Below are 12,167 nucleotides of genomic sequence, written 5' to 3' on the forward strand. Positions count from 1 at the left end.
CGACCCTGTATTGTGTTCTTCTGTGTTCATGGAGTGTTATCGATTCCCATGGGTACTAGAGGGGTTAAATATGCCAGGACAGATGGAAAGGTTGGGGTATGATGGGTAATTCCGCGGGATTTTGGGAATGATTAAATAGGGGGTTACGGTCTCATATCTCTCTCTCTTCGGTTCGGAACCTTGATTTTGACATGTTCTATTTTGTGTATGTTCGAGGTTTAGCGGCGTGGGTTGCTGGCCTGAACAATAGCCCATTTAGGAATAAACCTGTGTTCTGCCTGTACACCTGGTGCCCGTCTCTCTTTTACTTTATGACCCAGCTGGGTCATTACATTACGGTGTCAGAAGTGCTTTCGAACGATGGGATAGATCACCGAGATTAGGCGAGTTAGTGTTTCCAGGAGCCGGGTTAGCTTTAGCAGTGACTCGGATCTACGGTCAGGATGATCGGGCGAAGCGGAAAGGGAAGAGTCGGACAGTGGCCGTTGGGGGCTCGGGTGTACCCGGTCGGGAGGGTCAGGGCGAGGACGGCTGTAGAAGAGCTGGAGAGCCACATGGCGGGAAGTAAATTGTCAGTCAGCAAGATGGCAGAACGGGCGGGTTTTCCTTCCAAACCGCTCGACCAGAACAGACGTCAGGCACGGAGATATCGACGTCACCGCGTGCGCGGAAATGGCTGGACCTCCTTAGTAAACAGAGATGGCAGCGCCCTATGGCCATTAGCCACGGTACGGCTAAACTTCCAAAGTTCAATGGACAAGGTAAATGGGAAGTTTTTTCACTCAATTCGGAAGTTGTTGGCTAGAGCCGGGAGGTGGTCTGACGAGGGGCCGAAGGGTTGCAGCGTTGCCCTGAGCCTGTCAGAGGAGGCGTCGGAATGCCTGCTAACGCTAGCCCCGGACGAGAGGGCGACTACGGTGCGCTAGTGGAGGCATTGGGGGCCGTTTCGGCAGCTTTGATGCACAGCCCAACATGCTGCGGATTGAACTGAATAACAAAAAGAGACTTCGGGGGATCTAAAGGCGTTGGCAAGTGATATTCTGAGCCTGACCAGGCGGGCTCATGCAAGATATGTCGATTGGGGTGCAAGACGAGCTGGCACGGGACAGTTTCATTAGAGCGCTCTCCTCCACCGAACTGGGTAAGCATGTGCAGATGTCGGACCCAGCATCTCTGCGGGCTGCAGTGGAGATAGCCGGAAGAGGGAGCTGATCTGGGGTGAGGGGGAGTGAGAGTGGAGGTTGCCAGTCAACCAGAGGTGAGAGCAGCGGCGGCCGGGTGCTGGGGGTCAGCAAACCAGAGTGGGGTCGACGAGTTGGGAGGGTTAGTCAAGACCGCTTCGGCTTGTCATTGAGAAGGGCTCCAGACAACATCGCAGTGTCAGCTCAACTTCCATTGTCTGCTGGGGTTGTGGCTGGACTGGCCACATTCAGCGGGAGTGTGGCAGATTCTCCAGTCAACAGGGAAACGACAGCCCAGGGTTCTCAAGCAAGAGGGGGCAGCACGGGCCCATTCCTCCGCCCCGAACCCACACAGTAAGCAGAAGATGTACCCAGCAGTGCAGGCAGAGGGTGGGGACCTGCTTCCCCCAGGGTGTAGCGGCCACCGTGTTTCCTAGTCCGGTAGTTGTGGTGGGGACGTACCACCATTGGGGACTTCTGCAATGTCATCGTCAAGGTAGAGGGGGTGGAAATGTTTGGCCCTGGTCGAACACGGGCTCTACAGTAACCCTGGTGAGACCAGACATACTACCTGTTGGGGTGCTTGGGTAGAGCCGACCTTTGTCCAGCGACGGACTGTCACGGGGAGCTAGCCCCATGTTAGGGAAGTGTCGGGTGTCTGTGACTGTGGGGGGAGAACTGTGGGTGTCCGGTGTGGGTAGCAGCGGTACAGGACCCTGTATACTAGGAATGGACTTTTTGAAAAACTGTGGGGCTCCCAGTTGGACTTAGCTTCGGGCACTTTGAGGCTGTCGGGGGGGCCCACAGTGGGAATGTCGCCCACGGGAGGGCCAGCAGGGGCAGGGCTGTCCCCTCCGTCTTTTCCTCCAAGCTTGCGGAACTCCACTGGTCGTCCGGCTGCTCCCTTGGTCGGTGTTCCATCCCAGCAGCTGTCTCCGGCGGCACCGACCTTCACTCCCCATAATGGTTGCAAGCACAGGCATCCCAGTAGCCCAAAACACACTGGCTCCTTACCCCATCAGCCCGACGGGGAAGGAGGAAGTTATCGAGCCTTCGTTGAGGCTGTGTGGCTGAAAAACTGTCAAGGTCTGGACGAGGGACAACAGAGACAATTCGAAAGCAGCTGCTGTTTGACTTTAAAGATAGCTTCGCTTGGGGGAAGATGAGGTAGGGCAAACGCACCTGGTTCAGCAACGACATCGACACTGGGGACAACCAACCCATTAAAGTTCGGGTCGTCCCTTGCCAAGAGGAAGCAGCAGCCACAGCTATTGCTGACATGTTGCGGGCTGATTTCATTGAGCCATCAGACAGCCCGTGGTCCGCGCCGGTCGTCATGGTGCCTAAGAAAGGGGTAAACTTAGGTTTTGTGCGGACTACAGGGGCCTAAATTCTGTCACCATTAAAGACTCTTACCCCATACCGAGGGATCGTGAGTCGCTAGACCACGTCAGAGGGTCCCTCGGGTTCTCTTCCCCTTGATCTGCGACAGTGGCTACTGGCAGGTGCCCCCTCTCGGCTTGGGGGCACGTGAAACGGCCTTCTCCACGGATAGGGGCCATTGGCAGTTCAAGGTGCTGTGCTTCGGGCTTTGTAATGCTCCTGCCACCTTTGAGAGGCTCATGGACAGAGTGCTGGCGGGGTTCCGAGAGACGCAGTGTGTCGTGTACCTAGGACGCATATTGGTACACGTGCACGTCGTTTGAGGGGGCACTGGGGGCACTTAGGCGAGTGCTGGAGAGGATCTCGGGGCGGGGCTAAAATTACACCCGGAAAAGTGCCATTTCATGCAGGTGTGAGCGTTCCTGGGTCATCAGCTGGGTGGTGAGGGTATCAGCACGTTGCCAGACAAAGTGGAGGCTGTGAGGGGGTGGCCAATTCCAAAGGAAAAAAAGAGGTTAAGAGCTTCCTGGGTCTGGCATCCTATTATCGTAGGTTTGTGGGGTTTGGCTTGGGGATAGCAGCTCCTTTTGAACCACCTTCTCAAGAAGGACACTGTCTTTCAGTGGACCGAAGAGCACCAGCGGGGCGTTGAGGCCTCAAAACGTGCCCTGGTGGAGGCCCTGTCCTGTCCTCACCAGACCCAAACCCGTCCGTTTATTCTGGACACCGATGCAAGCAATGAGGGCTTGGGGGCCGTGCTGGCTCAGCTGTGGTTCTGATCGGGGAGCACGTGAGTAGCATTACAGCAGAACTTTTGATAAGGCTGAAAAACGCTACTGCGTGACAAGGAGGGAGCTTTTGGCTGTTGTGGCAGCGTACGCCATTTCAAGTACTACCTGGGGGCCTGCCGTTTGTGGTGCGGGACGGATCACTCCGTCCTGCAGTGGCTTCTCTCCTTCTAAGGGGAGCCAGAGGGTCAGATCGCCGCGCTGGTTGGAGGAGCTGCAACCCTACGACTTCCAGGTGGAGCAGCCGGCCTTCGCCACAGCAATGCAGACGCTCTTGTCCCGCCGCCCGTGTGCTGAGGACGGCTGTGGGTACTGCGCCAAACGGGTGGAAGCGAGAGAGGGAACTGTGCATGGAGGTGAGGGAGTCACCGCACGGTGGTCAGCTGAGGGTGACAGAGTGCCGGGAGCTTGAGGCTGTGGACGTCGGGGGAGTGGAGCGTCGCCAGGAGGAGAGCGAGAGCTGCCGTCTGTGCTGGGGTGGGTGGAAGAGAGAGGCGACACTTCGCCATGGGGAAGTAGCCCCTCTATCACCAGTCACCAAAGGACTCTGGGCTAAATTCTCAGTCCTTAGAGTGGCTGAGGAGTGCTCAGAGGGGGTGGAAAAAGCCAGCTACTGGAGAAATGACGTGGCAGGTGTGGTTCCCAAAAGGCTGCAAGGGAGCGTGTTACAGCAGCTTCACGGGGGAGTAGGCGCAGGGCATTTTGGGGTCTCCAAACGTTAAAGCGCGTACGTAAAGGCTTCTATTGGGCCAGGCACAGGAGGGATGTGGAGGACTTTTTGCAGGCAGTGCGATGAGTGTGCTGCTACAGAAAGGACCTCCAGGTCGGTCACACGCCCTCCTACAACAATTCCCAGTAGGGGAGCCCATGGAGGGACTGGGGGTAGACATAGTTGGACCGTTTCCAATCACAGGCGGTGCAGGTGGATTCTAACTGCTATGGACTACTTCACCAAGTGGCCAGAGGCTTACGCTCTCCCAGACCAGGAGGCAGAAACAGTAGCTGATGCATTGGTAGGGGGAATAATCAGTCGGTTCGGGGTGCCACAGTCTATACATGACCAGGGGAGAAACTTTGAGTCACGGGTGTTCTCAGAGTTGTGTGGACGGTTAGGCAGGGAGAAGACGCGCACTACTCCGCTTCATCCCCAGAGTGATGGGCTGGTGGAAAGATTTAACAGAACATTAGCACAACAGCTGGCTATCGGTTACCTCAAAACACCAGAGGATTGGGACACCCACTTACCGTTTATTCTCATGGCATGTAGGTCGGCTGTTCAGGAATTCGACTGCGTGCTCCCCAGCGCTACAATGTTAGGTCGTGAGTTGCACTTTTAGCCGAACGACGTTTGGCCACCCTCCTGATAACGACGACGGGGTTTTGCCTGGCCCGAACTATGTTCGTCGACTGCAGAACCCGGTTAGAAGCGGCTCACCACCTTCGCAGAGAGCAACTCGAGAACGCAGGAATGCGCCAAAAAGCGCCACTATGACTCACGGCCAGGGGGAGGCACTTTGGAGCGGGAGAACGAGTGTGGCTTCACAACCCCCGCGCAAGAAGGGGCGGTGCCCAAAGTTGGACAGTGCCTGGGTGGGGCCGTGCCTGGTGATAGAGAGAGTGGGGGGGTGACGTACCGGGTGGAGGTTCGCCCACGGGGCAGGAAGGTGGTGGTCCACGGGACCGAGGCGCCCTACAGAGGGAGGAAAACGGTAGGGAATGGAAGTGAGGACTCTGATGTTGAGCACACGGGGACAGTCTAGCGAGGAGACTCTAATGCAAGCTGAGCCTGGGACGGGGCTGCCTCTTCGGGGGTGCTGGAAACGACATTGGGGCAGATGTGTTCTGGGGGTCCACCAGTGGGAGTCAAGGGGAGGCACAAGAGACTGATGCGACCTCCGGGTCGTTTTTAAGGATTTTGTTTTGTAACCCTAGGGGCTAGGGTTTAGAGAAGGAGGGGGCTATGTAACGACCCTGTATTGTGTTCTGTGTTCATGGATGTGTTATCGTTCTCATGGGTACTAGCAGGGGTTAAATATGCCAGGACAGATGGAAAGGTTGGGGGGTATGATGGGTAATCCCGCGGGATTTTGGGAATGATTAAATAGGGGTTACGGTCTCATATCTCTCTCTTCGGTTCGGGACCCTTGATTTTGACATGTTCTATTTGTGTATGTTCGAGGTTTAGCGGCGTGGGTTGTGGCCTGAACAATAGCCCATTTAGGAATAAACCTGTGTTCTGCCTGTACACCTGGTGCCCGTCTCTCTTTTACTTTATGACCCAGCTGGGTCATTACAATATATACTTAAAAAAAAACGTAATTCCTGTCTTATTTCGGGGGAATTTGCGCGTATTGTTTTGTATTGCTAGGTATTACTGTATGGAACATAAGCATTTCTCTACACCCGCGATAACAACTGCTAAATTTGTGTTGGCGGTACGCGACCAAAATGTTATTGTCTGATTTGTTTATGCCTCCAAAAGGTTCATTCTGCAACTTCTCGCGATGCTGAAGAGAGAACGTGTTTCCGGGGTGGTTCATTCTGCAACTTCTCCGATGTTAAAGAGAGAACGTGTTTCGGTGGTTCATTCTGCAACTTCTCGCGATGTTGAAGAGAGAAGTTGCTTCCGGATGCAGCACACAGATCACCGCGTGCAGCACTCTTCAGTTAGGCATGGTGACTAGAGAAGGAGATACATTTTTTGTTTAAACTTGGTGAAAAAGCGTCAGAGATGCTTGTTTTATTTGAAACAGCTGCTGGTTATGCAATATTTAAAGTGAGTATTTAGCTAAAGTTATATTCTAAATTCTAAGATTTTTAGATGGATGCATGACATTTTAAATAATCTAACCGGGTTCGCGTTTTCGCAGTGCAGCTAGCCATCTATTGCATTAAAATACAAACTATTTCGATGTCAAGAACTGTTTCACTTTGTTTACAGTACACGTTGGTTCTCTATTCGGGTCGTCGTGGTAGTTCTGGCGTGCAATCCTTACTTTCACTGCAGCTGGGCCTTCTCATCCAACTTACGCAGTAGTCAAGCAACCACGTTGCATGTTGGCGGATTAACAAGCTACGGATATCTGCTGGATAGCCACGGATACTTTGCTACCTTGGACTGGACTTTTGGAACTGTGCAACTATTTGAACCCGTTTTGCCGTTTTTAAAGTTGAATTATTTATTTGCTGCCAATGCTTACCCAACAGTTAAAATAGGCTACTCTTCCTAGCCTAGTTAGCATAGCTGGTGCGTGGTATTTTGGAAGGACCGCATGCTGGCTTTCTTGCCAGGCTCACCCGTTACTGATCATGACCCAGTTGACAGAGGAGTTTGAATGACAACACATGTAAACCGAGTTTAGTTAAATCAAGGTAATTTAAGGAATGCCTGTGTACTTGATAGATCTTTAAACCTTTTTTTTGTTCCAGGTCCTCGACGAGTCAAAGCTCCAAGAGGTGGACAGTTTATGGAAGGAGTTCGAAACGCCGGAGAAGGCCAACAAAGTGTGAGTTTTGGCCCCATGTTTGGATAAAGGAGTGTTTAGATTCGATTGAATACGTTGTCAATGAACAGTAATATTACATATTATCAGCATAACGAACATGATTCTGGAGTTGTCAAATAAGACGTTGCACCATTTCTCCTTCCAGAGTGAAGTTGAAGCACTTTGAGAAATTCCAGGACACAACAGAGGCTTTGGCAGGTACAGAATCCTTTCACCTTTCCTGTTGCTCTCACTATAGTCTACCAGGTAGTGCCCATGGAACCAGCTAAGTTGCACACTAGCAACACTGTTACATTAGTCTACCAGGTAGTGCCCATGGAACCAGCTAGTTTACACTAGCAACACTGTTACATTAGTCTACCAGGTAGTGCCCATGGAACCAGCTAGTTACACACTAGCAACACTGTTACATTAGTCTACCAGGTAGTGCCCATGGAACCAGCTAGTTACACACTAGCAACACTGTTACATTAGTCTACCAGGTAGTGCCCATGGAACCAGCTAGTTACACACTAGCAACACTGTTACATTAGTCTACCAGGTAGTGCCCATGGAACCAGCTAGTTAACACTAGCAACACTGTTACATTAGTCTACCAGGTAGTGCCCATGGAACCAGCTAGTTACACTAGCAACACTGTTACATTAGTCTACCAGGTAGTGCCCATGGAACCAGCTAGTTACACACTAGCAACACTGTTGACATTAGTCTACCAGGTAGTGCCCATGGAACCAGCTAGTTACACACTAGCAACACTGTTACATTAGTCTACCAGGTAGTGCCCATGGAACCAGCTAGTTACACACTAGCAACACTGCTACATTAGTCTACCAGGTAGTGCCCATGGAACCAGCTAGTTACACACTAGCAACACTGTTACATTAGTCTACCAGGTAGTGCCCATGGAACCAGCTAGTTACACACTAGCAACACTGTTACATTAGTCTACCAGGTAGTGCCCATGGAACCAGCTAGTTACACACTAGCAACACTGTTACATTAGTCTACCAGGTAGTGCCCATGGAACCAGCTAGTTACACACTAGCAACACTGTTACATTAGTCTACCAGGTAGTGCCCATGGAACCAGCTAGTTACACACTAGCAACACTGTTACATTAGTCTACCAGGTAGTGCCCATGGAACCAGCTAGTTACACACTAGCAACACTGTTACATTAGTCTACCAGGTAGTGCCCATGGAACCAGCTAGTTACACACTAGCAACACTGTTACATTAGTCTACCAGGTAGTGCCCATGGAACCAGCTAGTTACACACTAGCAACACTGTTACATTAGTCTACCAGGTAGTGCCCATGGAACCAGCTAGTTACACACTAGCAACACTGTTACATTAGTCTACCAGGTAGTGCCCCATGGAACCAGCTAGTTACACACTAGCAACACTGTTACATTAGTCTACCAGGTAGTGCCCATGGAACCAGCTAGTTACACACTAGCAACACTGTTACATTAGTCTACCAGGTAGTGCCCATGGAACAGCTAGTTATACACTAGCAACACTGTTACATTAGTCTACCAGGTAGTGCCCATGGAACCAGCTAGTTACACACTAGCAAACTGTTACATTAGTCTACCAGGTAGTGCCCATGGAACCAGCTAGTTACACACTACAACACTGTTACATTAGTCTACCAGGTAGTGCCCATGGAACCAGCTAGTTACACACTAGCAACACTGTTACATTAGTCTACCAGGTAGTGCCCATGGAACCAGCTAGTTACACACTAGCAACACTGCTACATTAGTCTACCAGGTAGTGCCCATGGAACCAGCTAGTTACACACTAGCAACACTGTTACATTAGTCTACCAGGTAGTGCCCATGGAACCAGCTAGTTACACACTAGCAACACTGTTTTAGTCTACCAGGTAGTGCCCATGGAACCAGCTAGTTACACACTAGCAACACTGTTACATTAGTCTACCAGGTAGTGCCCATGGAACCAGCTAGTTACACTAGCAACACTGTTACATTAGTCTACCAGGTAGTGCCCATGGAACCCAGCTAGTTACACACTAGCAACACTGTTACATTAGTCTACCAGGTAGTGCCCATGGAACCAGCTAGTTACACACTAGCAACACTGTTACATTAGTCTACCAGGTAGTGCCCATGGAACCAGCTAGTTACACACTAGCAACACTGTTACATTAGTCTACCAGGTAGTGCCCATGGAACCAGCTAGTTACACACTAGCAACACTGTTACGTTGATGCTGTTGACCGGATCACTGGTTGCTGCGGAAAAGGAGAAGGTCAAAGGGAGTGAGTGAAACCAGGTGAACTGGCTAGCTAGTTAGCGGTTCGCACTAGTAGCGTTTCAATCGGTGATGTCACTCGCTCTGAGACCTTGAAGTAGTTGTTTCCCCTTTGCTCTGCAAGGGCTGCTGCTTTGTGGAGCGACGGGTACTCGGTGCTTCGAGGGTGACTGTTGTGGATGTGTGCAGAGGGTCCCTGGTTCAAGCCCAGGTAGGGGCGAGGAGGGGGACGGAAGCAACACTGTTACACTCTGCCAGGCAGGTTAATGCTGTTTGTCCATCGTGAGAAGCCGAAGCCAGTATACACTTCCTGCTCTCACTATAGTGTACCAGATCGGTGTGGAAGAACTTGACTGGCCTGCATCAAGTCCTCACCGCAACCCTGTCGAACACTGTTGGGAAGAATTGGAACGCAGACTGTGAGCCAGGCCTAATCGCCCAACATCAGTGCCCGACCTCACTAATGCTCTTGTGGCTGAATGGAAGCAAGTCCCTGCAGCAATGTTCCAACATCTAGTGGAAAGCCTTCCCAGAAGAGTGGAGGCTGTTATAGCAGCAAAGGGGGGACCAACTCCATATTTAGAGTTGGTGTCCACATACTTTTGGTCATGTAGTGTACCTTCTCTCCTGTCTTCATGTTGGATCTCTCTCTCCTGTCTTCATGTTGGATCTATAACATACCTTCTCTCTCTCTCTCCTGTCTTCATGTTGGATCTCTCTCTCCTGTCTTCATGATGGATCTATAACATACCTTCTCTCTCTCTCCTGTCTTCATGTTCAAATCAAATCAAATCAAATTTTATTGGTCACATGTGCCGAATACAACAAGTGCAGACATTACAGTGAAATGCTTACTTACAGCCCTTAACCAACAGTGCGTTTATTTTAAACAAAAAAAGTAAGAATAAAACAACAACAAAAAAAAGTGTTGAGAAAAACAAAGAGCAGAAGTAAAATAAAGTGACAGTAGGGAGGCTATATATACAGGGGGTAACGGTGCAGAGTCAATGTGCGGGGGCACCGGCTAGTTGAGGAGGGGGTTGAGGTAATATGTACATGTGGGTAGAGTTAAAGTGACTATGCATAAATACTTAACAGAGTAGCAGCAGCGTAAAAGATGGGGGTGGGGGGCAGTGCAAATAGTCCGGGTAGCCATGATTAGCTGTTCAGGAGTCTTATGGCTTGTGGGTAGAAGCTGTTGAGAAGTCTTTTGGACCTAGACTTGGCACTCCGTTGCACTTGCCGTGCGGTAGCAGAGAGAACAGTCTATGACTAGGGTGGCTGGAGTCTTTGACAATTTTGAGGGCCTTCCTCTGACACCGCCTGGTATAGAGGTCTTGGATGGCAGGGAGCTTTGCCCCAGTGATGTACTGGGCGTCACGCACTACCCTCTGTAGTGCCTTGCGGTCAGAGGCCAAGCAGTTGCCATACCAGGCGGTGATGCAACCAGTCAGGATGCTCTCGATGGTGCAGCTGTAGAATTTTTTGAGGATCTGAGGACCCATGCCAAATCTTTTAGTCTCCTGAGGGGGAATAGGCTTTGTCGTGCCCTCTTCACGACTGTCTTGGTGTGCTTGGACCATGATAGTTCGTTGGTGATGTGGACACCAAGGAACTTGAAGCTCTCAACCTGTTCCACTACAGCCCCGTCGATGAGAATGGGGCGTGCTCAGTCCTCTTTTTTTCCTGTAGTCCACAATCATCTCCTTTGTCTTGGTCACGTTGAGGGAGAGGTTGTTGTCCTGGCACCACACGGCCAGATCTCTGACCTCCTCCCTATAGGCTGTCTCATCGTTGCCGGTGATCAGGCCTACCACTGTTGTGTCGTCGGCAAACTTAATGATGGTGTTGGAGTCGTGCCTGGCCATGCAGTCATGGGTGAACAGAGAGTCAGGAGGGGACTGAGCACGCACCCCTGAGGCCCCGTGTTGAGGATCAGTGTGGCAGATGTGTTGTTACCTACCCTTACCACCTGGGGGCGGCCCGTCAGGAAGTCCAGGATCCAGTTGCAGAGGGAGGTGTTTAGTCCCAGGATCCTTAGCTTAGTGATGAGCTTAGAGGGCACTATGGTGTTGAATGCTGAGCTGTAGTCAATGAATAGCATTCTCACGTAGGTGTTCCTCTTGTCCAGGTGGGAAAGGGCAGTGTGGAGTGCGATAGAGATTGCATCATCTGTGGATCTGTTGGGGCGGTATGCAAATTGGAGTGGGTCTAGGGTTTCTGGGATTATACTGTTGATGTGAGCCATGACCAGCCTTTCAAGCACTTCATGGCTACAGGCGTCAGTGCTACGGGTCGGTAGTCATTTAGGCAGGTTATCTTAGAGTTCTTGGGCACGGGGACTATGGTGGTCTGCTTGAAACATGTTGGTATTACAGACTCGGTCAGGGACATGTTGAAAATGTCAGTGAAGACACTTGCCAGTTGGTCAGCACATGCTCGGAGTACACGCCCTGTAATCCGTCTGGCCCAGCGGCCTTGTGAATGTTGACTTGCTTAAAAGTCTTACTCACATCGGCTACGGAGAGCGTGATCACATAGTCGTCCGGAACAGCTGGTGCTCTCATGCATGCTTCAGTGTTGCTTGCCTCGAAGCGAGCATAGAAGTGGTTTAGCTCGTCTGGTAGGCTTGTGTCACTGGGGCAGCTCGCGGCTGTGCTTCCCTTTGTAGTCTGTAATAGTTTTCAAGCCCTGCCACATCCGACGAGCGTCAGAGCCAGTGAAGTATGATTCAATCTTAGACCTGTATTGACTCTTTGCCTGTTTGATGGTTCGTCGGAGGTCATAGCGGGATTTCTTATAAGCTTCCGGGTTAGAGTCCCGTTCCTTGAAAGCGGCAGCTCTGCCCTTTAGCTCAGTGCGGATGTTGCCTGTAATCCATGGCTTCTGGTTGGGGTATGTACGTACGGTCACTGTGGGGACGACATCATCGATGCACTTATTGATGAAGCCAGTGACTGATGTGGTGTACTCCTCAATGCTGTCTGAAGAATCCCGGAACATGTTCCAGTCTGTGCTAGCAAAACAGT

The 12,167-nt window shown here is 51.2% G+C and overlaps 1 protein-coding gene across 1 annotated transcript in view; it reads left to right on the plus strand.

The window, feature by feature from the left end:
- Positions 1 to 6,029: 6,029 nt before the first annotated feature.
- LOC123486301 (nucleolar protein 58-like) overlaps positions 6,030 to 12,167 on the plus strand; it is a 32,999-nt gene continuing 26,861 nt past the window's right edge. The window contains exons 1-3 of the mRNA XM_045217564.1: positions 6,030 to 6,128; positions 6,782 to 6,858; positions 7,004 to 7,056. Coding sequence (XP_045073499.1) covers positions 6,084 to 6,128; positions 6,782 to 6,858; positions 7,004 to 7,056 — 175 coding nt within the window. The 5' untranslated portion in view covers positions 6,030 to 6,083. The remainder of the gene's footprint in view (positions 6,129 to 6,781; positions 6,859 to 7,003; positions 7,057 to 12,167) is intronic.

The sequence above is a fragment of the Coregonus clupeaformis genome, unplaced genomic scaffold, assembly GCF_020615455.1.
Source record: "Coregonus clupeaformis isolate EN_2021a unplaced genomic scaffold, ASM2061545v1 scaf1120, whole genome shotgun sequence".
Classification (NCBI taxonomy): Eukaryota; Metazoa; Chordata; class Actinopteri; order Salmoniformes; family Salmonidae; genus Coregonus; species Coregonus clupeaformis.